Genomic DNA, 26,346 nt, shown 5'->3' on the forward strand with positions numbered 1-26,346 from the left:
TGCTGTATCAGTTAAGTGAGTACTGTCTTCTAAAATTTCATGTATTCAAGGATGGAGAGTATCAAATGAATAGTTAAAAATACAAATTAAGGCCAGGCATGGTGGCTTACACCTGTAATCCAGCCAGCACTTTGGGAGGCCAAGGCAGGTGGATCACTTGAGCTCAGGAGTTTGACACCAGTCTGGGCAACATGACAAACCCCTGTCTCTACCAAAAATACAAAAATCAACCTGGCCTGGTGGCATGTGCCTGTGGTCCCAGCTACTTGGGAGGCTGAGGTGGGAGGACTGCTGGAGCCCCCGAGGCCGAGGTTGCAGTGAGCCGAGATCGCACCTCTTCACTCCAGCCTGGTTGACAGAGTAAGACTCCATCTAAAAAAAAAAAAAGCTTATTCACTTATTCTGTTTTCTAGGTACACACTAAATCTATAAAAACTAAATGAAATCTATAAACTAAATCAATAAAAAATAAACCATGGCCTTCGCCTTTAGATAGCTGACAATTTATGTTTAACAATGTATATGGCATTTTTGAACAGCTTTTGTGCCATAGAATGAATATGTTTTACTATGAAACGTATAGATACTGATTATCTAGAAAAGCATTGTAAATACTCTTTGTTTTTACGAACAAGTAGACAGTTTGATTTATTATTTCTTTTAGGGATCCTCTTCCTTGAGCCAGGGAGCCAGTCTGGCATTAGGCTAATCTCACCACTTTCATGGAGTCTTCCCTTACTGCTATAGATTTCATGAGGTAGAAGAAATAATAAGATGGACTGCTATTCTGAGTCTTGGTCTAATGGAAAAGGACTAGTTTGTAACATTGGTTGTGTGTTGACATGGTTGTGTTGAACAGTTTATTGAGAAAGTCACCAAGTTGTCTTGCAGACATCATTGTAAAGAAGAGAACTGAAACATGATTATGCCCATCCTTTGCCTTTAAGAAAAACAGATATTTGCAAGATTATAGCATCTATGGGTGTGATTTGAAGACTAGAGAGTTCTAAAAGAAAAATTATTAGAAGAAATTCTTATGGGTGTACAAAATGCCCTGCACAGCTCAGGTTTCTTAAAGGATGTGCATGATTAACAGATGAAAGGAACACATAATCATCACACAGTTATACAGTGCTAAGATTTTAAGAAATAAACATTTAAGAATTTTCAAAGACCAAAATTTAAAACGAGCTGAGATGCCTCAGAGTGCACAAAGAACTTTTAAGGTCTTTGGAGCAAGAGCAACAAGAGGGAAGGGATAGCTCACTGTCTGAAGAAGATATTCTTAATGTTTCTTTACAGGTAAAAATCAGACCTATACAATTCTTACTTTGCTTCTGTAATCCTGCAGTAGCAGAAATCCTTTTCCCATAGTAAAAGGTAAAACAAACAACCCGAAACAGAAGAAATTAAACAAACAAACAAAAAATATGAGAAGATGGAGTATCATTCACTTTAAATGAATTTAAATTTTCAAGACCCAAATGAATTGCCTCCCAGGAGTTGATGGACTCAGGTATAATCTTAGGGTTATTGTCAGTATTTTTTTATTTTTTTAACAAAATCAGTGAGAATATGGGATAAATACTTGGAGAGAGGAGAGAGACAAATGTCCCAGTTTCCGAAAAGGAATAAAGTATATTGCAAAAACCCAAGACCAGTTCCCTACTTTAAACTGTGGTAAAATTGGAAGAGATTGTAAAAAAATGAAATATTGTGTTTAGAAGAGAATGAGACGATCACTATGAATCAATATGAATTTATAAGAATAAGACATGCCAAACTGACCTCATTTTTTTTTTTTTTTTTTGCTTTATTTTCAGTTTTATAATTGCTACTGAATTAGAGAATAGTAAAGACATGTTGTATCTTGACTTTAGCCAAGTGGTTGACAATGTTTCCTTATCTATCCTTGTGGAAACATGATGAAATTAGATTGTAATTAGATTGATTTACAGCTGCTTGCCTGGCCATCCCCATGCCAGCATGCCCAGGGTTTAGTTAAATAATAGTTACTTTATATACTGGTTCCTCACAGAGAACTGGTGGTGAACATTAATTTGCATATATTCAGAAAGTATGGATTTGTAGTTATTAGTTTTTTTAAGGATTTGTATGTTGAAACTTGAGTACCTAGATTTATTCATATGATTGAGGTTTCTGTTAGGGACTTTTTTCCAACTGAGCTGTATTTGTAAGATATATAAATCTGTTTTTAATTTATATATGTAACCTTGACTTATAAATTACTTAGAAGTCAAGGCATAATATTAACATTTAGAGCAAAGTCTGACTATGTTAAGAATGCTAACATTATGAGGAATCTTTTCTTTGTTCAGTAATAACTATATTAAGCTCACTTGGATGTTTTTCATACCTTTGAAATGTCATTCCTGTGAACTATCCCTAAATAAAAGGCAGATGTTCATATACAACTTGATAGTACAGATATACTCAGCAGTGTCTTTTTGAGTCAATGTGTCTGTTGGCCTTCTGGTAATCCCACAGTCAGCTGCCTGTTCAAGATATTTACATATTTTTAAAAACAATACAAATTCCCTGGAATCATATCAAAGAGAGAACCATATATTTTGTCCCCTTAGGAAGTTCTTTTGGCAGTCCATGATAACTGCTACATCCAATTTTTTTTTTAATTAATTGTTACTTTTAGAGAATGCAAACCCATAGTTAACTTATTAAACTTTCTTCATAATTGGTATTTCTTTGATGCTTGTAATATTTTGCCTGTAGCCTCAAAAAAGTGTGATGACTTTTTTGAATACTTGCAGATGTTTACATAAAATATCACAATTATTTATTTATTTGTTTATTTTTGAGACAGAATCTCGTTATGTTGCCCAGGCTGAAGTGCAGCAGGGCGATCTCGTCTCCTGGCGATCTCGTCTCCCTGCAACCTCTGCCTCCCAGGTTCAGGCAATTCTCCTGCCTCAGCCTCTGGAGTAGCTGGGATTACAGGCACATATCACCATATCCTGCTAATTTTTGTATTTTTAGTAGAGATAGGGTTTAACCATGTTGGCTAGGCTGGTCTCGATCTCCTGACCTCAAGTAATCCAACTGCCTCGGCCTCCCAAAGTGCTGGGACTACAGGCATGAGCACCCGGCCAAAATATCACACTTACAGAATTGTCCCTCACACTTTTCTTTGCAACTGTTCATCTCGGTGTTACATCTAGAATCCCAGTAGAAGTGAAGGGTGAAAAAAAGAGTGCAATTCCAGCCTTGGCCTCTCAGTCTTAAGATCTTGTAGGCCCTTGAAAGAAGAATTGAGGCCCTGCGCGGTGACTCAAGCCTGTAATCCCAGCACTTTGGGAGGCCGAGGCGGGCGGATCATGAGGTCAGGAGATTGAGACCAACCTGGCTAACAGGGTGAAACCCATTTCTACTAAAAATACAAAAAATTAGCCGGGCGTGGTGGCAGGCGCCTGTAGTCCCAGCTACTAGGGAGGCTGAGGCAGGAGAATGGGGTGAACCCAGGAGGCGGCGCTTGCAGTGAGCCGAGATCGCGCCACCACACTCCAGCCAGGGCGACAGCGCGAGACTCCGTCTCAAAAAAACAAAACAAAACAAAACAAAAATTGAATTGTTTCAATTATTTTGCCTTAAGAGACCCATTATGCTGTATTTCTGATTTTATTGTGGCTTTGTCCTTAATTGTATCTAATTTAATGGTTGTTATTTTATAGACTAAAATACAATCTGAGTTTTTAGCATTTTATAGTTATCTTTGTAAGTTATACCATATCTGACAGTAAAGCTTCAAATTTAAAAAAAAGGAAATCGTGAGTTAATAAAACAAAATATTGAGTCAGATTGTCTTTTTAAATTATTCATGTATTATCTTTTATCCAAATTAAAATTGTTGTATATTTTATACAAAATATGTTGTACAGCAGATTTTTAGATATCAGAGCCTATATTATGTTATTTTTAAGTGGGGAAAAAACGATGATGCATTCTCTGTCCATTCAAAAACTCTAACCAAACTTCCCCAAGTATCACAAAACACCTTTAGGCAACTATATAACGATTTGCCAAAACATTTTAATAACATTTACAAAGCATTTGAGACATCTCTTACCTGATTTTAAAAATACTTAATGAATTCATTATTTGGTATATTTTTGTTCAATAAGCAATGAGACTATGCAATATTGATTATAAATTAGCATTTTATTCTATCCAGTGATTAATAGTGTACTGTACTATTCTGTATTATAAATTTTAAAAATGAAATAATATTATTTTTATCTAAATAATACTTGGGTTAGTGGGATCCCTAAATGCTTAATAGAAACAATCTCTGGGACCAGAGATTATTCTGTGTTCATCCTGGTAAATATCTTTCAGGTTTATTAAAATCACAAAGGCTCCCCCTTGCTCAGCATCTATTTTTGGCAAGACAAAAGAAGGATTTTTTAAGGTTTGTGTTTATTAGTTTAGGGTCTGAATATGTTTGCTGAACTTTTGCCACACACTGATTTCCTGCTTATATTAACATTGTCTTGCATAGGTTATGTTCATTTATACATATGAGAAGAGCAAAAGAGGGAATTAGAAATGTAATATTGTGGAGTAATAGTTAAAAGAATTAGCTGATCTATAGTATTTGGTTTATCTAACCTTGTCATAAGTATGTTGCTCTAAATAAAATAGTATACTTTAATCAACTGTTCTTATTAGTAAAATAATCTATTTTGCTTTAGCATTGATTTTTTTCTAATTATCTGAAGCCTTGTCTAATGAAAAGTGGTTTGGACTACTTGGAGTTTCATTTTAAGTTCAACCCTTAGTATAAATTCATTGCTATCAGATTTCTGCAATCCTGTTTTTCTGCTTAATATTTCTTTGAGAGCCCTTATATTTCTCTATTTATTTCCCATTTTCCCCACAAATAATAGAAAATCTTTGACTTTCTTAATTATTCACATTGTATCTAGGAGTCAAGCAAGTGGACAGAAAATGCCTGTTCAATCTAGTGATAGGCAGAAGACCCTAAGGTGGGGCCAGTTTGCCCTTTTCGAAGATCAGAAAGATGGCCAAGCGTAGGTGGAGCAGTGTTTGACAGTGGGAAGAGTGACCAAATTAGGATCAGAGATGGCTGGAGCCAGAACATGTAGGGCCTTCTAGTCCCTGTTCAGGATTTTAGATTTTGATGCAAGTACAAGATATCTTGGGGGACCCTAAACAGAGTAGTAATTATCAGATTTATGTTTTAAATCTCACTCTGGCTGCTAAGTGGTGGGCGGCAGAAAGGAGACAAGAATACATGCCGATTAGAAGGCTGGGACAGAATTCCAGATGAGGAATCAGTGGGGGCTTAGATTAGGGTGGTGGCAAAGGAAATGAAGAAAAGTCAAGTATGTCTTGGAAGTAGAACCAACAAAAGTTGCTAATGGGTTGGATCTGGATGGGTAGAATGAAAAGGAGAAATCAAGGATGATTTCTAGGTATGGAGATTGTTTTGCAAGCTGATGGTGCCTTCTACAATAGGGAAAATGTTGGGGAGGAAACATTGGGGGCAGATGGAATTAAAAGTTCTGTTTTGGCCATCTGAAACTTGAGGTGTTTATTTGACTTCCAAATATATCTGCAATATATATGCATCAGTTTGATGAGTTTAGAGCTTGGCAGAGGTAGATCAAGGATGGAGACATGATATGAATGTGGAAGTTATCATTATATAGATAGCATTTAAAGCCATGGGACTAAATGAAATTACTCTGAATATTTTTGTCATCCTCTCTGACCTGTACCTTCTCCCTCCCTTACCATGTAAAATTATTCCCACATTATGTTGCAGGTACATATTTTAATTATAGTACCTATAAATAATTTGGTTTTATTTTCTTTTTAGTAAAATACTCTGATTCCTTTATCCTGTTCATAGCTAACTGGTTTAAGAATATTCAGTTACTAGCTTCTATATTTAAGTGAACGTCTAAAAATTATGCATTTATTTTCTGTTTTTTTGTCTTTGCTCCAGGCAAAGTCATTAATAAAGATTTGCGGCATTACCTAAGTCTTCAGTTTCAAAAAGGATCAATTGACCACAAACTGCAGCAAGTGATCAGAGATAATCTCTACTTGAGAACCATTCCATGTAAGTATGTGATGGAATAAAAGAACTGAAGCAGAAATGTCCTTTCTTAACTAATTAAACATCTATAGATAGTTTGATAGAGTATTTCACATGAAATTGTGAAGACTAAATTGGGAGCAAAAATGAACAAAATTGGATAAGAAGAAAAATTTTCAGAGAACTTGAGAGGTTTTGTTTTTAAAAGTAGAAAAACTGGGCCGGGTGCAGTGACTCACACCTATAATCCCAGCACTTTTTGAGGCCAAGGCAGGTGGATCACTTGAGTTCAGGAGTTCGAGACCAGCCTGGCCGACATGGTGAAACCTCGTCTCTACTAAAAACACAAAAATTAGCCCAGTGTGGTGGCAGGCACCTGTAATCCCAGCTACTTTGAAGACTGAGGCAGGAGAATCGCTTGAACCCAGGAAGTGGAGGTTGCAGTGAGCCGAGATCATGCCACCGCACTCCAGCCTGGACGACAGAGCAAGACTCTGCCTCAAAAAAAAAAAAAAAAAAAGTATAAAGTAGAAAAACTGGAAGATTCTATATTGTGACTTTTAAAAAGTGATGACTAGAATTTAAGACTATGTAATCCAAGCACTTTGGGAGGCTGAGGTGGGCAGATCACCTGAGGTCACGAGTTTGAGACTAGCCTGGCCAACATGGTGAAACCCCATCTCTACTAAAAACACAAAAATTAGCCAAGCATGGTGGCAGGCACCTGTAATCCCAGCTACTTGGGAGGCTGAGGCAGGAGAATCACTTGAACCCAAGAGGCAGAGGTTGCAGTGAGCCAAGATCGCGCCATTGCACTCCTGCCTGGGCGATAACAGCAAGACCCCCATCTCGAAAAAAAGAAAAAAAGGAAATCAAAAAAGAATATATATTTACATGTTGTTAACTAGATTTTATTCCTGTAAATCGATTTGTAAAGCCTTATGCAGTAAGAAGACTTTTTAGCTCCCAATGCCTTGTATACCAAGAACAAGTATTTTATTAGAACGTTATTTTAAAATAATTTTAAAATCTGCCCCTTCCCCAACAAGAAAAAAATTAAAAAAAAAAAAAAAAAAAAAAAAAAAGGAAAGGAACTCTCTCTTACTTGGAATAATTTTTTTTCCCTCCCTCCCGGCTTCCTCCCTTTCTACCTTGACTATGTAGTGGCAAAGAGCTAAGTAAAGTTGAGTTCAAAATCTTTACTCTAGAATCTTACTGGCTACTTTACTTGGGCAAGTTACTTAATGTTCCTGGTCCTCAGAAACTCTATATATAGAATTAAAATAACAAGACTCACCTCATGTAGCTGTCACTAGGATCTAAAATGAGAGCATGTATGTAAAACTGCTTGGCCTAGAGTAGGCACTCAAGTAGTGTTTGTCCCCTTCTCCCATTCTAACTGGATCTCCTGCCTCTCATTTCACCTCAATTCAATCGATTTTTAAAGTGCACATTTCTCAGCACTATAGGAAAGGGAAAAAAATTTAAAAATAAAGTGGACATCCGATTCTTGTCTATCTATAGTTTATCCTTCAAAGATTTCCACTGACAAATCAAGTTCAGACTCCTTAGCATCGCATAAAATATTTTTTGTTTTTTTTTAATCTGCCTCCTTATCTATGATTTCCTCCTACAAATCTGCCTTGTAGCTGCAGATCACAACTTCTGCCTTTATTTCAATTTGTATTTGCCTGATGTATCTTTGTCCATCTTGTTATTCTTAAAGTCTCTGAATCTCTGTTTTACAAATAGTTCTGGACTTTACTCAGCCAGTGTGAAACTTTTTACATTTTTATTGATGTGATCAATATCTTTAGCCTCAATTCTGTCATGGTTTTTATATTTACCATATATAAGCCTTTTGTATGAAAATCCTTTCACTATGTAGTCATCTCTCTCTTTTTAGAAAGGTTTATAGGGATCTTTTTTTTTAATGGTTACCTTGATACCTTTATATAATAATCTTTGTTCCTCCCTCCCTCTTTTTTTGCTTCTATCTCTACTATGAGTAATATTTAAATTAATCATCTCTTCTTTTTCCTTCCTTCTCTCCCATCATCTGACTTGAAGTAATACCTTTTTATTCCTACCAAATATAAGGTGATCAGTAAGCTTATTCCACTTTGCATATGCTTTCGTCATTCTTACCTTATTTTTTTTTTTTTAATAGTTGGGCTATATCTACATTGGCTAAGCAAATAGCCATTACATTACTGTAATTTCTTCCTTTATAATTATCATTTATCTTTTATTCTGTGGGTAAATACATATTTAATATAACCACCAATCCTTATGTTGTTATTTTTTCACTAATTGTAGTTGTCTAAAGCTTTTTCTTTACCCGATTTCCCAGCAAAGGCTCACAGGATCATCTTAGGATTTTGTTTGTGGCCTTTATACTTTGATGTTTGTTTGGATGGATATAAAATTTTTGACTCATTTTCTTTCCTCGACTATCTTAAATATATTAGTCAACTGTCTAACTGTTTTTGGCATAAAGCATTGCTCTTAAAGAGTTTGGTAGCAATCTAATTTTCATTTCTTTTTAAATAACTTGATATTTTTCCTGCATGGGACGTCTCATTTTTAGTTTCATAGCTCTAGAGCTTCCTCTTCCGTTGTTAAAACAAGATAATAAAAATATGTACTTGTACTTTCTAAGATAGGTCTTTTTTTTTTACTGCCCTCTGCCACTTTCACTTGAGTTTTTCTTTTAATTTTATTGTTCTAGTTTTGCATTTTCCTCACTGTGAGGTTTTTATCCTTGAAGGGAGCTAAAATTTATTTTGTTTCATTTCATAGGGTCCAAGCAGCTGTAGCCCTTTTAGATCTCAATAGGCCCTCTTAACTTACACACAAATTGAAGTGTCCAAAGCTCCCTCTAGGAACCTAGACACAATGCCGCATCAGTAGCAGTTAGCATACTGAAGGGTCACATCTGGTCTCTAAATATCATACTTTCCTAAAAAGTTTGAGGTCTCCTTGGAGATAGTTCTGATTCTAGGTCTGGGGCAAGGAAAGTACACGATGAGCTTTGGAGCATGTAAGTGTATCAGAAAGTATATAGTGCTTAAAAAATTATAGAGACATACCAGGAGGACATAGAAGCCACCTAAAAGGAGGCTTACTCCAAAAATCTGAGACAATTTGAGCAACAGTGTTGAAAAAAGAGAGAGGGCACTTCTATTGTCAGATATTGAGCTGTAGGTGGAATGGGACTGTAATCCCTGAGAGAAGAAGAAAGGAGACCACACACAGAGGAATCCTATAATTTCCTCAAGTTTCTACTTAAAGGCACTTTCTGGACCACAGCACAAGGAGGAAGAGCCCAGGCAGAGTACAATGGACTCTGAGTTGAAGGGACAGAAATCTGAGTTCAAGAAGCCTGAGGTATCTGGAATTTGCAGGACAGAATGTCTCAGAGGAGACAGCTATGAAGAAAAAGAGCTCAAGCAATCTGTAAAGGCACCCCCTTGACTCTGTGGCTGAATACTAAGCTGAGAATATGTGGGACGAGACTCTTCAAGGTTAAACCAAAAAATCTCTTGGAGTTGTAAGTTTAACAATTCCCAGAGCTTACCCAGGGCCAGGAGACATTTGAGTTCTAATCAGCTTGGTGGAAGAATCCCATAAGACTCCTGCCTTACTAGCAGGGCTAAAATAGCCACAGATAAAGCTCCTCTAGGCCTGCTTTAACAAAGCTTAATTAAGCAAGACCCCAAAGGATCAAGTGAATATGCATGCAACTTAAATGCTAGCAAAAAAGGAAGAAAGAAGGAAAGAAGTAAATCAACACTCTTTAAAGAAAGACATTGGCCAGGCTCAGTGGCTCACGCCTGTATTCCCAGCACTTTGGGAGGCTGAGGCAGGCGGATCATGAGGTTAAGAGATCAAGACCATCCTGGCCTATATGGTGAAACCTCGTGCCTACTAAAAATACAAAAATTAGCTGGGCATAGTGGTGTGTGCCTGTAGTCCCAGCTACTTGGGAGGCTGAAGCAGGAGAATTGCTTGAACCCAGGAGGCGGAGGTTGCAGTGAGCCGAGATCGTGCCACTGCACTCCAGCCTGGCGACACAGTGAGACTCTGTCTCAAACAAACAAACAAACAAAAAAATAGAAAGACAACAAAATGGAAACATTGTGTAACAGAATATTCAAAATGTCCAGCATCTAATAAAAAATTACTAGACCTGCAAAAAGCAGGAAAATGTGACCCATAATCAAAAGAAAAGTCAGCTGATAGAAAAAAGAAACAGAAATGACACATGATGGCAGGACTATACCAGCAATTTTAGTTATTAGAAATATGCTCAAGGATTTAAAGAACAATATGAACATAATGAAGAGAAAAATTATATATAAATATTCATATGTGTGTGTGTGTGTGTGTGTGTATGTATATATGAATTAAGTGGAACCTTAAAAATTCACTGAATGGACTTAACAGAAGATTCAAAACTGGAGAAGAAAAGATCAGTGAACCTAAACACATAGCAATATAAACTAATGAAACTGAAGCACAGAGAAGAAAATGACTGAGAAAGTGAAAACGTTCTGTTTTTTTGAGCAACCAGATGACAATGGGGAGGGGAGAGATTTCTACTTCTGCCATGAAGTACCAGTACCATAACTAGTACTAGATTTACCCTGTTGTCATAGACAACTAGAAATTGGATGAGGAATATGTAACAGCTGTTTTCAGACATTTAAATATAGGCAGAACAGGACTACGATGCATTTATATTTACCCATGGCAAACTATCAAGGCAAAGTGGAGGAAGGAGAAAAATTCTTAAAGAAATAGTGACTGAAATTTTTCCAAATTTGATGAAAATAATAAGCGCACAGATCAAAGAAGCTCAATAGACCCGAAACAGAAGAAACATGAAGAAAGCCATATCAAAGGACATCATAATTAGATTATTAAAAACCATTGATAAAAAGAAAATGATGCTGGGCATGCTGGCATGTGCCTGTAATCTCAACTCAGCAGGAAGCTGAGGTGGGTGGATCACTTGAGCCCAGGAGTTCAAATCCAGCCTAGGCAGCATAGTGAGATCCCATCTTTAAATAAAGTGAAATAAAATAAAAATTTTTGAAAAAGAAAATGCAAAAAACAGGAAAAAAAAGATAAATTACATGCAAGGGAACAAAGAATGATTGCAGAATCCACAGAAACAGTATAAGCCAGAGTCCATCAAATAACATCTTTAACATGCTGCAAGGAAAAAAAGATGCCAACCTGGATTTCTATATACAACAAAAATATCCTTCAAAAATGAAAGAGAAATAAGGAATTTTCAGACAAACAAAAAGGTGAAAGAAGTTTTCAGCAGCAGATATTAATATTTCTTACACTGTAAGAAATATTAAAGATTGGACAAAATGCACAAACAACAAACAAAACGAAATATTAAAGGAAATTCTTCAGGTAGAAGGGAAATGATACCAGAGCAATAGAACTGAAAGGAAAATACACAGCTTCATAATTACAGTTCAAGATTTCAACATCCTCTTTTAGTAATTAATTTTAAAATTAAGCAAAAAATCTGTAAGGTAATAGAAAACATGAACAGCATTTTCAACCAGCTTGACCTAGTTACTATTTATTAGAAGATGCCACCCAACAGCAGCAGAATACAGATGCTTTTCTAGTGTAGATGATACATTCACAAATATAGACCATATTCTGCACCACAAGGCAAGAACCGATATGTTTAAGAGGATTTAGACAAATCATATAAAACATGTTATCTGGCCATCATGAAATTAAATTAGAAATTATTAACGATGATGGGAGGATTGCTTGAGGCTAGGAGTTTGAGACCAGCCTGGACAACCTACCAAGACCCCATCTCTACAAAAAAAACTTTTTAAAATGAGGGAGGCAAGATGGCATGTACCTATAGTCCTAGCTACTTGAGAGGCTGAGGCGGGAGGATCCCTTGAGCCCAGGAGTTTGAGGCTATAGTGAGCTATAATCACGTCAAGAGTGAGACCCTGTCTCTTAAAAAAAAAAAATAGAGAAAGTACTAACAGAAAGATATTCAGAAATTAATAATTAATAACACACTTCTAAATAAACTGTGAGTTGAATAAATCACAAAGATTACAAAATATTACACATATCAACCAACAAATTGAAATGTATCAGACACAATATATGAAAATTTGTAGGATGTAGCTAGAGTAGTATTTAGATGGAAACTTACAGTATTAAATACTTATATTAGAAAATAATGAAGATTTCAAGTTAGTGATCTAAACTTCTACCTTAAGAATCTTAAAAAGGAGAAAAATACTTATTTTAAGTAGAAGGAAGAAAACATAAAGAGTAGAAACCAGTGAAATAGAAAATAGAAAAAAATCAATGAAACCCAAAGCTCATTCTTTGAGATCAATAAAAGTGATAAACCTCTAGCTAGACTGCTTAGGAAGAAATTAAACACAAATTAATGCTATCAGGAGGCTGGGTGCAGTGGCTCATGCCTGTAATCCCAGTGCTTTGGGAGGCTGAGGCAGGAGGATTGCTTGAGTCCAGGAGTTTGAGATAAGCCTGAGCAAATAGTGACTCTGTTACTACAAAGCAAAACAATATCAGGAATGAGAGAGGTGACATCACTGAAAATCCTATAGATGTTAAGTGTGTAAGTGTATGCTAAATAATTTTTTTTTTGAGACAGTCTCACTCTGTCACCCAGGTCCTGGAATTCATTGGTGTGATTATAGCTGAACTTCCATTTCTTCCATCTCCTGGGCTCAAGTTATCCTCTTGCCTCAACCTTCTTAGTTGCTAGAACTACAGATGTGTGCCACCATGCCCAGCTAATTTTTTTTTGTTTTGTTTTGTTTTAGTAGAGATGAGGTCTTGCTATGTTGCCTAGGCTGATCTCAAACTCTGGAGCTCAAGTGATCCTCTGGCCTTGGCCTCCCAAAGTGTTGGAATTACAGATGTGAGACCCCATACCTGGCCTAATAAGGAATATTCTGAATAACTTTATGGCAATAAACTCAACAACTTAGATAAAATGGACAAATTCTTTAGAAGACAAAAACTACCAATGCTCACTCATGAAGAAATAGGTGAGCTGAAAAACCCTCTATCTCCTATAAAGAAAACTTTAAGGGGAGAGGGTTAGGCACCATCTCTGCTGTTTGGTCGACTCAGCCATTCCAGCATGCGGGCTTCGGAGAGTCCAAAAGGTCCGGACACAACACAGTGGCTTTGCCAGATCATGGCCAGACTGCTGCTTTAAGCAGTCTGGATCACATCCTCCTCACTGGGCAGGACCTCCCAGCTGGGCCTTTCAGCCGTGCCCACTGGCACATACTATGGACAGAGCTCTGATCTCTCCCTGGGATGGAGTGCCCCGGGGAGGGGAGGGATGCCACCCTAGTTAGATGGATGACTTAACTGTTACAGCCTACAGGCTTTGGAGAGTCCAAGTTGATGGGCAGAAGCGGTTCTCCACCAGGACACAGCTGTTTTGTTGAGGCGTGGCCAGACTGTTTCTTTAAGCCAGACTCTGATCCACTTCTTGTCTCAGCTGGTCCTCCCAGCTGGCACTTCTCAGCCAGGGCCTCCAGCCACCACCCATGTTCTATGGAACTGACAGAGCTCCAATTTCTCCCTGGGACAGAGTGCCTGAGGGGTGGGCAAGCTACTACCTTGGCCATTTGGGCTCATCAATGGGTCCATCCTGTGGGCCTTGGAGAGCCCAGACCAATCGGGAGCTGAAGGAATCCCCAACACAACACAGCTCCTCTATCAAAAAGCAGCCACACTGATCCCGTTCGTCCTCACTGGGTGAGACCTCCCAACTGGGGTCTCCAACCACCTCCTCCAGGTACATTTGGGCTGGCAATAGGTCAGTACCCACCTGGGACAGAGCTTCCAGAGGAAGGAGCAAGCTGCCATCTTTGCTGTTTTGCAGCCTTCACTGGCGATACCTCCAGGTTCAGGACGAACCAAAACAACTAGAGTCTGGAGCAGACCCCCAGCACACTGTAGCAGCCCTGCAGAAGAGTGGCCAGACTGTTAAAAGAAAAACAAATAAACAGAAAACAACAACAAAGAAAAACCACAAAAACCCTGTTCAAAGATCAGCAACCTCAAAGATCAAAGGTACATAAGCCCACAATGATGAGAAAGAATCAATGCAAAAAAAGCTGAAAACTCAAAAACCTAGCGTGTCCCGTTTCCTCCAAATGACCACAACACCTCTCCAGCAAGGTCTCAGAAGCAGGCTGAGGCTGAGATGGCTGAAATGACAGAAGTAGGCTTCAGAAGATGGGTAATAATGAACTTCACTGAGCTAAAGGAGCACATTGTAACCCTATGCAAAGAAGCTAAGAATCATCATAGAACAATACAGGAACTGACAGCTAAAGCCATTTTAGAGAGGAACATAACTCCCTGTTAGAGCTGAAAACACACTACAAGAACTTCACAATGCAATCATAAGTATTAATAGCAGAATAAACCAAGCGGGGGAAAGAATCTAAGAGCTGGAAGACTGGCTTTCTGAATTAAGACAGGCAGACAAGAATAAAGAAAAAAGAATGAAAATGAATGAACGAAACCTCCGAGAAATAGGGGATTATATAGAGACCAAATCTATGACTGATTGGGGTACCTGAAAATGATGGGGAGAATGGAACCAAGTTGGAAAACATACTTCAGGATATCATCCAGGAGAACTTCCCCAACCTAGCAAGACAGGCCAAGCCAACATTCAAATTCAGGAAATGCAGAGAACCCCAGTAAGATACTCCATGAGAAGATAATCCCCAAGACAATTAATAATCAGATTCTTTAAGGTTGAAATGAAAGAAAAAATGTTAAGCACAGCCAGAGAGAAAGGCCAGGTCACATACAAAGGGAAGCCACCAGATAAAAACGGTGGACCTCTCAGTGGAAACCCTGCAAGCCAGAAGAGATTGGGGCCAATAATCAACATTACCAACCCAGAATTTCATATCTGGCTAAACCAAGCTTCATAAGCAAAGGAGAATTAATATCCTTTATAGAGAAGCAAATGCTAAGGGAATTCATTACCACAGACCTGCCTTGCAAAAGCACCTGAAGGAAGCACTAAATATGAAAAGGAAAAACCATCATTACCAGCCACTACAAAAACACACTGTGGTGCACAGACTGGTGACATTATGAAGCAACCACCATAAACAAGTCTGCAAAATAACCAGCTAGCATCATGATGACAGTATCAAATCCACACATAACCATGGTGTCCTTAAATATAAATGGGCTAAATGCCCCAATTAAAAGACAAAGAATAGCAAGCTGTATAAAGAATCAAGATCCATCAATATACTGTTTTCAAGAGACCCATCTCACATGCAAAGATACACATAGGCTCAAAATAAAGGGATGGAGGAAAATTTATCAAGCCAATGGAAAAAAGCAATTCTAGTTTCAGACAAAATACACTTTAACCAACAGACTTTAAAATAGACTTTAAACCAACAAAGATCAAAAAAGTCAAAGAAGGGCATTACATAATGGTAAAGGGTTCAATTCAACGGTAAGAGCCAACTACCCTAAATACATATGCTCCCAATACAGGAGCACCCAGATTCATAAAGTTCTTTATTTTTTTATTTTTTTATTTTTTTGAGACGGAGTCTCACTCTGTCTCCCAGGCTGAAGTGCAGTGGTGTGATCTTGGCTCACTGCAGCCTCCGCCTCCTGGGATCAAGCAATTCTCCTGCCTCAGCCTTCTGAGTAACTGAGACAGTAGGTGCCCACCACCACACCTGGCTAATTTTTTGTATTTTTTTAGTAGAGACAGAGTTTCACCATGTTGGCCAGGCTGGTCTCGAATTCCTGACCTCAAGTGATCTACTCATCTCAGCCTCCCAAAGTCCCGTGATTACAGGCATTAGCCACTGTGCCTGGCCATAAAGCAAGTTCTTAGGGACCTTCAAAGTGACTCAGACTCCCACACAATAATCGTGGGAGACTTTAACACCCACTGACAATATTAGGCAGATCATTGAGACAGAAAATTAACAAAGATATTCAGGGACCTGAACTCAGCTCTGGATCAAGAGGACCTGATAGATATCTACAGAACTCTCCACCCCAAAACAACAGAATATATATTCTTCTCATCACTGCACGGTACTTACTCTAAAACTGATCACATAATAGGAAGTAAAACACTTCTCAGCAAATGCAAAAGAACTGAAATCATAACAATCTCTCAGACCACAGTGTAATCAAATTAGAAATCAAGATTAAGAAATTCACTCAAAAATTAGTTGAGTATGGTGGCACACTCCTGTAGTCCTAGCTACTCACGGGGCTGAGGCAGGAGAATTGCTTGAACCGGGAGGTGGAGGTTGCAGTGAGCTGAGATTGCACCACTGCACTCCTGTCTGAGCCACAGAGTGAGACTCCATCTAAAAAAGAAAAAGGAAGAAAGAAAGAAAAGAAGAGGAAAGAAGGAAGGAAAGAAAGAGAAAGAAAGAAGTTCACTCAAAACCACACAACTACATGGAAATTGGACAACCTGCTCTTGAATGTCTCTTGGGTAAATAATGAAATTGAGACAGAAATCAGGAAGTTCTTTGAAACCAATGAGAAGAAAGAGACAACATATCAGAATCTCTGAGATACAGCTAAAGCAGTGTTAAGAGGAAAGTTTATAGTACTAAATGCCCACATCAAAAGGCTAGAAAGATCTCAAGTTAACAACCTAACATCACAACTAAAAGACCTGGAGAACCAAGAGCAAACAAACCCCAAAGCTAGAAGAAGAAGACAAGAAATAACCAAGATCGGAGCTGAACTAAAGGAGATAGAGACATGAAAAACCCTTCAAAAAAAAATCAACAAATCCAGGAGCTGGGTTTTTGAAAAAAATAATAAAATAGACTGCTAGCTAGACTAATAAAGAAGAAAAGACAGAAGATTCAAACAAACACAATCAGAAATGATAAGGGGGAATATCACCACTGACCCCTCAGAAATACAAACAACCATCAGAGAATACTATAAACACCTCTATGCAAATAAACTAGAAAATCTAGAAGAAAACAGATAAATTCCTGGACATATATACCCTCTCAAGGCTGAACCAGAAAGAAGTTGATTCCCTGAAGAGACCAATAGCCAGTTCTGAAATTGAGGCAGTAACAAATAGCCTGCCAACCAAAAAAAGCCCAGGACCAGATGGATTTACAGCTGAATTCTACCAGAGGTACAACGAGGAGCTGGTACCATTTCTTCTGAAGCTATTCCAAATAATTGAAAAGGAGGGACCCCTCCCTTACTCATTTTATGAGGCCAGCATCATCCTGATACCAAAACCTGGCAGAGATACAACAAAAAAAGAAAACTTCAGGCCAGTATCCCTAATGAACATCAATGAAAAAACCCTCAGTAAAATACCGGCAAACCGAATCCAACAGCATATCAAAAAGCTCATCCACCACAATCAATTCGGCTTCATCCCCAGGATGCAAGGCTGGTTCAACATACACAAATCAATAAACATAATTCACCACATAAACAGAACTAAAGACAAAAACCACATGATTATCTCAGTAGATGCCGAAAAAGCCTTCGATAAAATTCAACAATGCTTCATGTTAAAAATTCTCAATAAACTAGATATTGAAGGAACATATCTCAAAATAATAAGACCCACAGCCAATATCATACTGAATGGACAAAAGCTAGAACCATTGCCCTTGAAAACCAGCACAAGACAAGGATGCCCTCTTACACCACTCCTATTCAATATAGTTTTGGAAGTTCTGACCAGGGCAATCAAGAAAGAGAAAGAAAGAGCATATTCACATAGGAAGAGGAAGTGAAACTATCCGTTTGCCGATGACATGATCTCCTATCTCTAGAAAATTCCACCGTTTCTGCCCAAAAGCTTCTTAAACTGATAGGCAACTTCAGCAAAATCTCAGAGTACAAAATCAATGTGCAAAAATTGCTAACATTCCTATATATCAGTAACAGGCAAGCTGAGAGCCATAATCCAGAATGAACTCCCATTCACAATTGGCACAAAAAAGAATAAAATACCTAGGAATACAGCTAACAAGAGAAGTAAATGACCTCTTCAAGAACTACAAATGACTGCTCAAAGAAATCAGAGATGATGACACAAATAAATGGAAAAACGTTCCATGCTTATGAATAGGAAGAATCAGTATCATCAAAATGGCCATACTGCCCATAGTAATTTATAGATTCAATGCTATTCCCATTAAACTATCATTGACATTCTTCACAGAATTAGGAAAAAAAAAAACTATTTTACAATTCATTTGGAACAGAAAATCAAATGTTCTCACTTATAATTGGGAGCTGAGTGATGAGAACACATGGACACATGGTGGGGAACAACACACACTGGGGCCTGTTGGAGGGTGGGAGGAAGGACAGCATCAGTAAGAATAGCTAATGGATGCTGGGCTTAATACGTAGATGATAGGATGATCTGTGCAGCTAATTACCATGGCACACGTTTATGTAACAAACCTGCACATGTACCCCTGAACTTAGAATAAAAGTTGGAAAAAAGAAAGAAAACTTTAGGCCTGGGTGATACTGGTAAATTATTCTGAACATTTAAGAAAGAGATAATACCAATTCTTACACAAACTCTTCTAGAAAATATAGGAGGGAACATTTCCCAACTCATTCTGTGTTGTGAACATGATTCTGATTCTAAAATTAAAAAAAAAAAAAAAGAAAATGTTAGTCTAAAATTTTTCTTGAATGTATACTCAGAAATTCTTAACAGTATTTTAGCAAGTCAATATATATATAGCAATATGTAAAAGGATAATACATTATGATCAAGTGGAGTTTGTTTCAGGAATGCCAGGTTGGTATAACATTTCAAAATTAATATAGTAATATTAGAAAACAAAAACCAATGATCTTTTCAATAGATGCAGAAAAATTATTTGGCAAAATTCAACTCCCATTTATGATAGAATCTCTCAGAAAACTAGTCTGCCATTTATTACCCATATTGCCTCTTAGCTATAAATCTACTTTCTTGCCTGGTTGTGATACTGTAACATTTGTCTCCTGTCCGTTGACACAGTGTTAAGCTTTCAATAGAGGGCACAGGAAGGATACTGGACAAAGAAGAGAGTTCTTTTCCTGGTTCCAGTGTATCTTTTTCTTTTTGCTCCTGCTATCCAAAAAGACACCCAGCAAGTTTCAGCAGTACCCTAGCAGTCAGCTTCTCAGTGACAAGTTCAGTGGCACACCTGCAGGAGACTTCCTTACAGCAAGTTCAGCAACACCCTCACAGGTGATTTCATGAGTACCAGCAGTGTACCAGCTGACTTCTTAGCAGTTTCCTGGTGAGTTCTGTGACATCCCATTTGGTCCCCCAGTTTTCAGCAACATCCTCTGCAGCCAGTTTTCCTATGGATTACTGGCAAGTCCAGCCAGTGTCTTAGCTGGTTTTCTATTTACAAACCCCACTCACCACCAGAGGTAGCTTGCTGGTGAATTTCATTGGTACCCCATGCAGTTCCCTGCCTATAATCCTTGACCCACTAACTGTAAACTAGCTCTGTCCTCAGGCAACCCAGCAAAATTCCCCACCATCCACTGGGCTGTTACCACACCCTCTTCAATGAGGTCTGAATCCCAGACTTTGGGAGAGTCCCTCCCTTCCAAGTTTGTTCCTTATTTAACTATTCTACCTCAGCTTTAGGGTGATATTCTTTAGAGTCCTTGTTTATTCCTACTTAGTTAATTCCCTGTAAACAGTTAACAATTCTATATACTAAACTGTCTCTGTTCAGATTGCCATGTGGTTTCTCTCTCCTGTCTGGATCTTGATACAGAATTAGTACAAGTAGTGTTCCCAGGAGACAGAACCTCCAAGAAGGGATTTCAGAATCGGTTTTGGTTGTCTTGGCTGATCTTACGTGGAGTGCCAAGTTTCTTCCAATGAGAGGCGGGATGCCGATAATTCATGAGAAGTCATGGCATCACAATTTAATTACAGTATCACCTACAGTTGATTGTGAAGAAATGACAAATGAACCCAGTACCTTGAGAGCCCAAATGACTGCTGCACTTGACTGTTATGGCAGTAGTTATGGCTACGAACACTGTAGTATAGGATGGATTCTCCTGTGTGGCAAGCGCTTACAGAGAGAAACTGGCAAGATAAAATCAAATGGTTTACTATTATTATTATTATGAACTAATAAAATAAGATTTTGTTACTATTTTTCAGTGATCTCTACTTGATACAGATGTTTGATAACAGAAAAACTTATAAGAAGGAGACATTGGTTGGGCATGGTGGCTCATATCTGTAGTCCTAGCACTTTGGGAGGCTGAGGCAGAAGGAAATCTTGAAGCCAGGAATTCAAGATCAGCCTGGGCAACATAGCAAGACTGCATCTCTAAAATGATGAATGAATGAATGGAGGCATTAACACAAAATAAATACCAAATAAAAGTCATTTAGAATTTGAAAGATAATCACATACATATTTAGCATTTGAATTTTTCACACCTAAAATTTTATTTATTTATTTATTTATTTTTGATTGATTGATTGATTTTTGAGACAGAGTCTTGCTCTGTTGGTTGACCAGTCTAGAGTACAGTGGCACGATCTCAGCTCATCACAACTTCCGCCTCCCAGGTTCAAGTGATTCTCCTGCCTCAGTCTCCTAAGTAGCTGGGATTACAGGTGCACGCCACCACACTCGGCGAATTTTTGTGTTTTTAGTAGAGGTGGGGTTTCACCATGTTGGCCAGGCTGGTCTCAAACTCCTGACCTCAGGTGATCTGCCCGCCTCAGCATCCCAAAGTGCTGGGATTACAGGTGTGAGCCGCCAAGCCCAACCCTAAAATGAAATTTTAAAGCACAAAGTATCAATTGTTTTATCTGATGATCTTGATCTTTATTTGGTGATAAATATGCCAAACAAGTATGCCAGAAAAAATTGTATTGCATTTTGCACTGACATTCATCAAATTTATTAAGAATGTATCAAAAAAATCCTCATGCCTTACAAAGCATTACAAAGTATGTTGTTTCATATAATCTCATTTTCTTTTTTAATTGTGAAAGCATTTTGTCTGCTTCTCCTGATTTTGATTTTGCCCTTGAAATCTATTAAATATATTACTTTTATTTCAGATTTTAGATCTGTTTCTAATTTCATGTTGGAACGTTCCACAGTAGCATTCACTTTCTCTCTTTGCATTTCTTCTGTTAAATATTTACAAAGCACTGAAGCTTGTAACAAATAATCAGTGAAAAATGCCAGAAAATATTATTGGATAGTATTCAAATAACCTAATATTTAGATTTCCCAGCATGGTTAACAGCATTACACAGAGTTGTGTGTTGAAACTGCCAATTTAAGGACTTAGCCTCCAAACTTGTTATTTCTTGGAACACAACTCGTAGGATTTATATAAAGTATAATACACATATCATCTTATTAGTATTGTTTTATGTAAGAAAGACCCACCACTAGCAGATATGGCCATGAACACACACTTGTGGCAACAGCTGCAAATAAGACTGACTTGAGTATGTGGTGACTGCTACTCTCCCACATGCTTCTGTCCTGGTTCCTGGCAATGTCAACCTTAACCTTTGATTCTGCTTTTCAGCGTTTCCTGCTCTTGCTTTCAGTTGATATCAGCGGATTTCTTTAAGCTAGATGTCTCTATGTCAAATTGTTAAACTTTAATTTGTGCAAGAGAATTAGAACTTTTTTGTCAGTTTTCCTGGCAACTAATTTGTTGTAAGATTTAGAGAAAACAAATTACCCAAGAAACTCCAGAAAGCATTCCTACTTAGAAACAGTAATGTAAATCAACTGCAGCTCTCATATATTGCAGGTGGAAATGCAAAGACATCTACTTTGGAAAATAATGTGATGTTTTCTTATTGAATTAAACATACACCTACCACAATACCTAGTAATTTCACTCCTAGGTATTAACTCAACATACATTTAAATATATGTCTATCCAAAGTCATGTAAGTTAATAGCAGCTTTATTTATTATAGCCCAAATCTGGAAACAACCCAAATGTCCATCATTGGTGAATGGATAATTAGTTTTGATATATCCATACAGTGGAATACCAACTGAATAAAACAAGACAAAAGATCAATGAGGAAACAGAGGACTTCAACAATATGAGACCAAATGGACCTAACGGACATACAGAACATTTCATCCAATAACAGCAGAATATACATTCTTATCTAGCATGCATGGAAGATTCTCTATGATAAACCACGTTAGGCCACAAAACAAGTCTTAATGAATTTAAGATTTAAATTATGTAAAGTATCTTCTCTCAGCATAATGGAATGAAACTAAAATTAGTTAGCAGAAAGAAAACAGGAAAATTTGCAAATACATGGAAAGTAAACAGTGTGTTCTTAAACAACCAGTGGATTATGAGAGAGTTTTGGAAATACCTGGAGATACATTTTTTTAAAAGATACAACATATTAAAACTTATGGAAGGTAGTAAAAGCAGTACCAAGAGGGAAGTTCACAGCAGTAAACACATTAAAAGAGAAGAAAAATCTCAAGTCACCAACCTAATCTTATACCTTAAGGAATTAGACAAATAAGAATGAACTAAACCCAAAGTCAGCAGAAGGAAGGAAATAATAAAGACTAGAGCAGAGATAAACTCAATAGAAAACATAAAAGAAAAAAATCAACCAAACCAGGAGTTGTTTTTTAAAAAAAAAAAACACTAAAATTGATAAACCCTTACTTCCTTACTTAGATTAAGAAAAAAAATATTTAAATTTCTAAAATTAGAAATGAAAGGGGAGATACTATAACTGATGTCACAGAAATGAAAAGAATTATAAAGGCTACTGTAGTGAAAAGTTAGATGCCAACAAATTAGATGATCTAGAAGAAATCGATAAAGTTTTAGAAATATAAACCTACCAAGACTGAATCATAAAGAGATTCAGAAGAGTCCTATAACAAGTGTGGAGATTAAAGCAGTAATCAAAAACCTCCCAACAAAGAAAAACCTAGAACCTGGTGGCTCCCCTGGAGAATTCTACCAAACAGTTAATAACAGTCCTTCTCAAATTCTTCCAAAGAACGGAAGAGAAAGGGACACTCCCAAACTCATTTAAACTCGTTACCCTGATAACAAAACCAGACAAAGACACAATAAAGGACAGCTACAGGCCAATATCCCTGATGGATATTTGACACAAAAATTCTAAAGAAAATACTAGCAAACCAAATTATATTGCACATTAAAAAGATCATACATCTTGACCAGCTAAAATTTATGCCTGGAATGCAAGGATGGTTCAACATATAAGAATCAGTTAATATATTATACCACATTAACATCTCAATACAGAAAAAGCAAAATTCAGTACCCTATCAGGATTTTTAAAAATACTCAACAAATTAGGAGTAGAAGGAAACTACCTCAACATAATAAAAGCTAACATTATGCTCAACAGGGAAAGACAGAAGACTTTTCCTGTAAGATCCCACAATAAAGCAAGGATGCCCACTCTTGCCATTACTATTCAACATAGTACTGAAAATTCTAGCCAGAGTAATAAGACAGGAAAAAGAAATAAAAGGCATTCAACTTAGAAAAGACTTAAAATGATCTCTCTTCGCAGATGACATCTTAAATGTAAAAAGAATTTGAACAACCTGGGTGAATCTCAAAAGCATCAGGCTAAGTAAAAGAAGCCAGACAACTACTGGAATCAAATTAATGTATGATTCCATTTATATTAAATTATATTAAAGGCAAAACTCTACTGATAGTAGGTTAGTAACTGCCCACAGTGGAGGACTGCAAAGAGGCCCAAGGAAACTTTGGGGGATAATGGTTTCCAAAGTTCACTTAATTGTACTGTTAGAATTAGTGCATTCTATTGTAGATAAATTACTTCTTTCATACCATCAATATTTAGAAAATAAAAGTTTATGAAAATATTACTTACAATGGCATATAAGTTTTTTTAAAAATACCTAGAAATTAACCTCTAATGAAACGTAAGACCTCCATAGGGTGAAATTAAGGGATGCTAAAGAAGATCTAAATATGCTGACAGAGATTTCTTATTCATGAATTAAAGACGGTATGGCAAAGATATCAGTTCTACTCAAATGGATTGGTAGATTCAATGTAAATTCCATAAAAATTTCAGCCTTTTTAGTCTGTTTATCTGATTCTAGAATGTATATGGACAGGCTATGAATACAAAAAGCAAGATAGGTGGACTTGCTATACTGTATATCTAGATTTATTAGGAAAATAGAATAATTATAACACTGATAATGATACTGGAATGGTCAATAGGTAGAAAGCCTAGTAGTAGACACCCAAGCTTATATAGACATTGCTATGAAAGAAGTGCTGTGGCTGATCAGAAAGGAAATTAAGACTTTCAATAAATCATTTTGAGTAGTCATTTGGAAAAAATGGAAATTGGACTGGTACTTCTCACCAGCTTGCCCATCCCCACCACTGTGTTAAAGTCCTAGGTGTGAAAGGCAAACCTGTAGTGCTTTTTAAAAAGAATATAGAATATCTCCATAGCCTTAGGAAAGGATTTTTTTTTTTTTTTTTCTGGACAGTTTGCTTTATGCATTCAGACAATTGAGGCTTGCTTTCCAGGTGCAACCCAGTGCCCTGGATGTCATCAGCACAGGCTGGGAAAGGATTTTTTTCAACTAGACACAAAAACCATTAGCTGTAAAGGAAAAGATTGATACATTTGACTACATTAAAATTAAGAACTTCTGTCATCAAAATACAATTTTTTAAAAAGGTGAAAAAATCAGAATGTGACAAGATACTCTCTGTTCCTCTACATGTATTTCTGCAGTACAAATAGTTTACATGTGATTGGCACATATGTAGAAAATGACATAAATTTAACTGAGGTTATACTAGTTTCTATGCCATTTTCCTCAGCAAGCTAATTTTTTTTTATCATCAAATAACCACAAGTAAATAGAATCAACGAACACAACTGAATATTGCAGCTGAGGAAGAATATGGCAGTGTATATGATGCCTATATACTTCAATTTGGCATCTTTTCTGTTTGACTTTGTGTTCAGTTTTTAAAATCTTTATTGCACTATTTGCCCTATCTTCATTATTTAGTAGGCTAACCCTTTCTTATACCCCTTTCTGTCAAGCCACCTTTTCTCTTCATTTCTTTCATTTTCTTAGAAGACACAGTATTTTATTTATTATTTTTAATTGGAAATTTAACATGTCTTTTAAACTGTATTAATATTTTAAATTAGAACCATTATTTATTTTGTTAGTGTTCTGGTTACAAAGTTGCAAAGGTTTTGAGAAGTCAACCATGACTCTGTTTTCTCCATAATCTCTGTTATTTTGGGTGCATGATTTTTCAGAAAGTGCTGTTTCAAGAAAACATATTTCACAGAAATCCCCCATTTGCAATACATATGTCTGACAATGGACCACAGTACTTCATCAATACCAAGGCAGTTATTTCACATTTTAACATCTCTACAGTTGGGATGCATCTTAGAATAGATGAAATCTTTCCATTGTAATTGCCAGGTTGTTTTCTTTCTTAGGAATAAAATAATGATGCAGTTTAGAAGGGGTTGGTTACTTAGATTTGATGATTTAATATAATATTCAGAATCTAAAGAATTACAAATCAATTTTATTTTTTATTATACTTTAAGTTCTGAAATACATGTGCAGAACATGCAGGTTTGTTACATAGGTATGCATGTGCCATGGTGGTTTGCTGCACCCATCAACCCAACATCTAGGTTTTAAGCCTCATATGCATTAGGTATTTGTCCTAGTACTCTTTCACCCCTTGCCCCCCACACCCTGACAGACCCCAGTGTGTGATGTACCCCTCCATGTGTCCATGCGTTCTCATTGTTCAACTCCCACTTATTAGTGAGAACATGTGGTGGTTGGTTTTCCATTCCTGTGTTACTTTGCTGAGAATGGTGGTTTCCAGCTTCAACCATGTCCCTGCAAAGGACATGAACTCATTCTTTTTTATGGCTGCGTAGTATTCCATGATGTACATGCGACACATTTTCTTTATCCATTCTATTATTTATGGGCATTTGGGTTGGTTCAAAGTCTTTGCTATTGTGAATAGTGCTGCAGTAAACATATGTGTGCATGTGTCTTCATAGTAGAATGATTTATAATCTTTTGAGTATATACCCA

General features: G+C 37.0%; 1 protein-coding gene across 2 annotated transcripts in view; it reads left to right on the top strand.

Moving 5' to 3' along the window:
* MAGI3 (membrane associated guanylate kinase, WW and PDZ domain containing 3) overlaps positions 1–26,346 on the top strand; it is a 299,415-nt gene that overhangs the window by 166,183 nt on the left and 106,886 nt on the right. For both annotated transcript variants that reach the window (XM_003892411.4, XM_017945961.1), the window contains exon 2: positions 6,008–6,124. In XM_003892411.4, coding sequence (XP_003892460.3) covers positions 6,008–6,124 — 117 coding nt within the window. The remainder of the gene's footprint in view (positions 1–6,007; positions 6,125–26,346) is intronic.

This window comes from Papio anubis, chromosome 1 (genome assembly GCF_008728515.1).
Source record: "Papio anubis isolate 15944 chromosome 1, Panubis1.0, whole genome shotgun sequence".
Classification (NCBI taxonomy): Eukaryota; Metazoa; Chordata; class Mammalia; order Primates; family Cercopithecidae; genus Papio; species Papio anubis.